General features: G+C 43.3%; 1 protein-coding gene across 1 annotated transcript in view; it reads right to left on the reverse strand.

Annotated features, from left to right (window-relative positions):
• Positions 1 to 4910, reverse strand: part of SPATA48 (spermatogenesis associated 48) — a 42490-nt gene that overhangs the window by 8658 nt on the left and 28922 nt on the right. Inside the window, exon 7 of the mRNA XM_011377282.2 lies at positions 4346 to 4453. Coding sequence (XP_011375584.2) covers positions 4346 to 4453 — 108 coding nt within the window. The remainder of the gene's footprint in view (positions 1 to 4345; positions 4454 to 4910) is intronic.

The raw sequence follows: 4910 nt of genomic DNA on the forward strand, positions 1-4910 counted from the left end.
AAACCGCGCACGTCGGCCTCACCTCGGTCCGCTCTCTCACCTGGGCGCGCGCCGCTTTCCTCATTGGTAACAAGGGGCCGGACCACGTGAGATGCACCTGATCCCGCGCAGCTCCAACAGTCCCTCCCGCGCAAAAGAAAACGCATCGCCGGCCGCCTCTCCCTCTCCTTAGGGACGGGCAGAATGACATGCGCCCGGGTGCGGAGTCTGCTCCGAGCTGCCCTCACACGTCGATCCAGGTGGGTGCTTTGTCCCCGCGACTCACGAATGAAGCCACACGGGGCTGCGCGATGATTGCTGAAAGCAAACACGCTCCCCCGAGGCCGCGCGCCGAGCTAAGTGGCAAAAAATGCGACTCCTGCACTCCGGAGAGGGACAAAAAAAAAATCAGATTCTGAAAATGGGGCGGGGTAGAAATCCGTATGTCAGTCTCAAGTTTGGTGCTTGGCAGGGATTGAAAGTGCGGATGACGCTATCGCTCCCTGCTCTGGGAAACAGTGCGCATTTAGCCAAGGGACAGAAATAGCTGTGTACCCGGAGCATCAGGATTTCCCGCTGAACGCGGGGCGTACGGACCCCTAAACCAGTCGGAAGTCAGGTGCAGGCACTTCACTGGAATAGTTTTTGAGTTTCGTAACTTCAAATGTATGGGTTTTGTTTGTTTGATAACTGGGCACAGCTACCGAATTAGAAAACATTTAATTTTACTGAGAAAACTCATGTGACGACGATTCGAGTTTTAGAGGTGTGCGCCTCGGACACGCGTGCAGAGGTAGGTGTGGAGGTCATTTAGCGCCTCGCTGTTTACAGGACTGAGAGGGCGGAATGGGGGGCAGGGGGGCAGTGGGGACAGTGAGCGCTTAGCTGAGATGATGGGAAAACACAGCTATCTGGGAAGCCCCCACTCAGCAGAAGCCCCGGCAGAGTTCCCACTGGGAGGCCAAGGCGAGGGGGGTGGTGGGAAGGGGGACAATTACACCCCAAGAAGGAAGCCTTTTCTATTGATGCCGATAACACAGCGGTGAGACGTTAATTCTAAACAAGGTTTTTAAGTTTCAGTCACGATATCTGCTTTCTTGTTACCTTTGCAAACAGTTCTCGGGGCACGATGCTGCTTTAGGCTCCGTGCAAAGACGATTTTGCCAGGCAGGCCGTCTGGGGCGGCGGCCCCATCTCCATTTAGAGCGGCTCCATTTCTTATTTTTTTAACGTCGGTTTCGTACCCTGCAGCTTCTCTGTATTTATCGTTGCTCATACTTTTTTAGTGGTGTCTCTCGGGTTTTCTATGTACAGGATGACGTCGTCTGCGGAAAGTGACAGTTGGGCTTCTGTCATTCCCAGTGGGGACGCCTTTCGTTTCTCTCTCGCTAGGACTTTAACGCTGTACTGAATGAGGTGGTGAGGGCGAGCAGCTTCGTCTGGTTCCTGATCGTAGAGGAAAAGCTTTCAGTTTTTCACCACTAAGTGTGATATGAGCTGAAGGTTTGTCCTATATGGTCTTGATCGTGTTGAGGGATGTTCCTTCTATACCCATTTTACGGAGTGTTTTGATCACAAATGGATGCTGTATCTTGTCAAATGCTTTTTCTGCATCTATCAACACAATCACATGATTTGCGTCGTTTCGTTTATGTGGCGTATCATTTTGATGGATCTGTGTACGTCGAACCATCCTTGCACCTCTGGAATGAACCCCACTTGATCGTGATGTAGAATCTTTTTAAGGTATTGTTGTATTCGATTTGTTAGTATTTCGTTTAGGATTTTTGCATCTGCATCCATCAGATATTGGTCTGTATTTTTCTTCTTCTGTGTTATTCTTACTAGGTTTTGGTATCAGGGTGATGTTTAGAGTAGGAAAAATATTTAGTAAGTACTCAGCCCACGTACTCTACAATATAGCCTTGTAGTGGAATATCATCTAGTCATTAAAAATATTTTAATATCCCTGCACAGTGTCAGGGAAATTTTCCATTACACATTTCAGCTGCAGACCTCCTTCCCCACATATGAATGCGCACACAACGATATACATGTAGCTATACATTACAGACATTCATGCATACTTGGAGGAAAAGTCTAAAAAATATATCAAACTTTTAGGATTAAAATGTATCCAAAATGTTGAATTGAAAATAAAAGAGGTGTTTTAGTTTTTACATTCTAAAACCTTTCGAAGATGTCTGGTGAGCTTCAAATGCTAGCTTTGAAGGGGACCATAAACACTGAGCACAAACACTGGTTTGACAGTAAATTTATATAATGATTCCAGAAAATGATTTAGCAATATTCTTAAAACATTTAAATATTTTGACTCCATAATCAATTTCAAGGAGTCTCCCATAAGTAAATAATTCCAAATCATAAAAGAGTTACATGAATTATTTGATAGCATTATTTATCATAACAAAAAATGGAAAGAATTTACGTATGTAACCTAAATGAACTAGTCAATGACAGCACATCTAAACAAATAAAAATTATGATGAGTCCGTAATGACATGTACGCATGAAGATATTGTAATGTTAAAATGGTAAACATTTACATGTAGCATGATCATAGCTATATAAATATACAAGAGCAAGACTGAAAATGTATATGATGGATGGGAGTATACCCGAATCTTAATCATGGTTATGTTTTTAGGTAAGAGTGTGGTTATAATTTTATTATAAATTTTTCTGTACTTTTTAAAATAATCAGATTCAGTTCTACAGTATATTTTTTAAATGATCTTTTAAACTATTAGTACAGTCACCACCAATTTAAAAAACATTGGGCATGTAGATGACTTGGTGACCAGAAAACAAAATCAGTTAATGAGGAGAATTTGAAAGACATTCGCCCATTAGGGAAACTGGTGATTCCTTCAGTGGAACCACCTGCACTTCAGTCGGTGGCCTTGACTGTCTGGACCGTAGCTTCCTCTGAAGGTCGTGGACGGCACGGCACACCCACTGTGACTGCGTGTCATGAGTTATGAGAACAATGAAGATAATGCCGGAAAGATATTTCTCTTTAAGAAAGTTTAAGATGAGAAAAGAAAGGAAGAGGCATATTTGCTTTTGAGCAAAATGGTACCCCCTTCCTTTCTCGGCGCAAGGCTGGTAAGGTTATGTGTTTCTGCGTTTTGGACTTTATGCAAATGACAGTGCACTGTACCGCTTTCTAGCTCAGTGGGGGTATTATAGAAACAACAACATATTTTGTATAGAGAGTCATGTATGCGTGGCAAAACTATAAAGCAAAGCAAGCCAAGGATAGGCACAATGTCTGATGGTGATGACTTCCGGTTTGGGGACCCTAGCGGTGAGGTCTGGAGGAGCATACAGGCAGCTTAAAGATATTAGTAAAATACTATTTCTTTAGCTAGGTGGGGGATACACAAGCATTTATTTGTTATTTTACTTTATATGTTACATATGACACTACATATTTTTGTACCTATCCATCATAAAATTGGAGGCATTTTTTTGCGTTAAAAGGTTAAGATTATGTTAAAAAATGAAAGCTAATCAAAAGAAATTTTGCAAGCTCGGTTGCCCTCTAGTGCTAAAAATGGATAAGTGCAGTTAATGTCTTCAATTCTTTTGCATGATCGATCCACTCATATTGCACTTCCTTAAAAACAGAAATTAATAGTAAAATGAAGTAGAATAGCATCCCCCCAAATTTGTTAAAGTTAAATAGTACATTTCGTATTGAATTTAAAAAGTGCTGCCAGACTGCTCTTCAGTCTTTGAAGAATGACCCAAAAGAACGTTTCAGCTTCTTCGCAAGCCTGTGTCATCGCATGCGTGGACCTCATCTTCTTTATCCATTGTCCACTGAAGGGCCTGTCGGTCATTTCCAGGTCCCCGCCACCGTGAATAATGTGGCAGTGAACATCGGGGCGCATCTGTCTTTATGGATAAATGTTTTCAAATTTTGGGGGTAGATACCCAGAAGGGGGACTGCTGGGTCATATGGCAATTCTGTTCTTAATGGAATATTACTCAGCCATAAGAACAAATGAAATACTGCCATTTGTGGCGACGTGGATGGATCTCGAGGTAATCATGCTAAGCGAAATCGGCCAGACAGAAAAAGTTGAGAACCACATGATTTCACTCATATGTGGGATATAAAACTGAAAGCAACCAATGAACGAGACAAACAAGAACTCACAGACACAGACAACAGTTTAGTGGTGACCAGAGTAAAAAGGCGGAGGTGGGGAGGAAGCTTAGGGTCAAGGGGTCAAACACATGGTGAGGGACTGAGATTTAACTTTGGGTGGTGAACACACAATGCAATATACATAGGGCATATTATCGAATAATAATTCAATAAAATTGAACTCACCGACTCGTGTTTGTGTAAAGAATTTTAGAGCTCCGAGGCTTGGCCAGAGATGTCATGTCCCCAAAGGGGTTGTCAATGTCATCGGCGTTTGTGGACTGCACATAACCACTGTCAGGGGGAAGAGAAAAGACAACGCGTGTTTCTTTACAAGAAATACGGAAGAAATAATAAAGTGTCCCACCTTCCAGAACAAATCTTATTTGCTAAAATAGATCGAAAACTGAAAATGCAAGAAATAGATAGATAAACAAATAATTTAAAGCATGATAATGGAACAATTACCAAAAAAAAAAAGAAAGAAAAAAGATTTTTCCTTTTCCAGAATAGGAGTCACTGGGCTCGCGTGCTCTCAGGTTTGTGTTTCTGAGCAGAGGATCGAGATCCTTCTGCAGCCCTGGGACCCCTCGGCTTTGCGCACTGGGAGGCGGTCTGGACCAAGGCAGAGACTGGCCCTGGCCAGAGTTCCTGGGGCTCCCTGGAGGTGGGGTCCTGGGCGGCCAGCCATGCGCCTTAGGGGCCTGAGAAAAGGCTGGATCCACATGGGAGAGTGTCCCGGACTACGGCT

The sequence above is a fragment of the Pteropus vampyrus genome, unplaced genomic scaffold (genome assembly GCF_000151845.1).
Source record: "Pteropus vampyrus isolate Shadow unplaced genomic scaffold, Pvam_2.0 Scaffold308, whole genome shotgun sequence".
Classification (NCBI taxonomy): domain Eukaryota; kingdom Metazoa; phylum Chordata; class Mammalia; order Chiroptera; family Pteropodidae; genus Pteropus; species Pteropus vampyrus.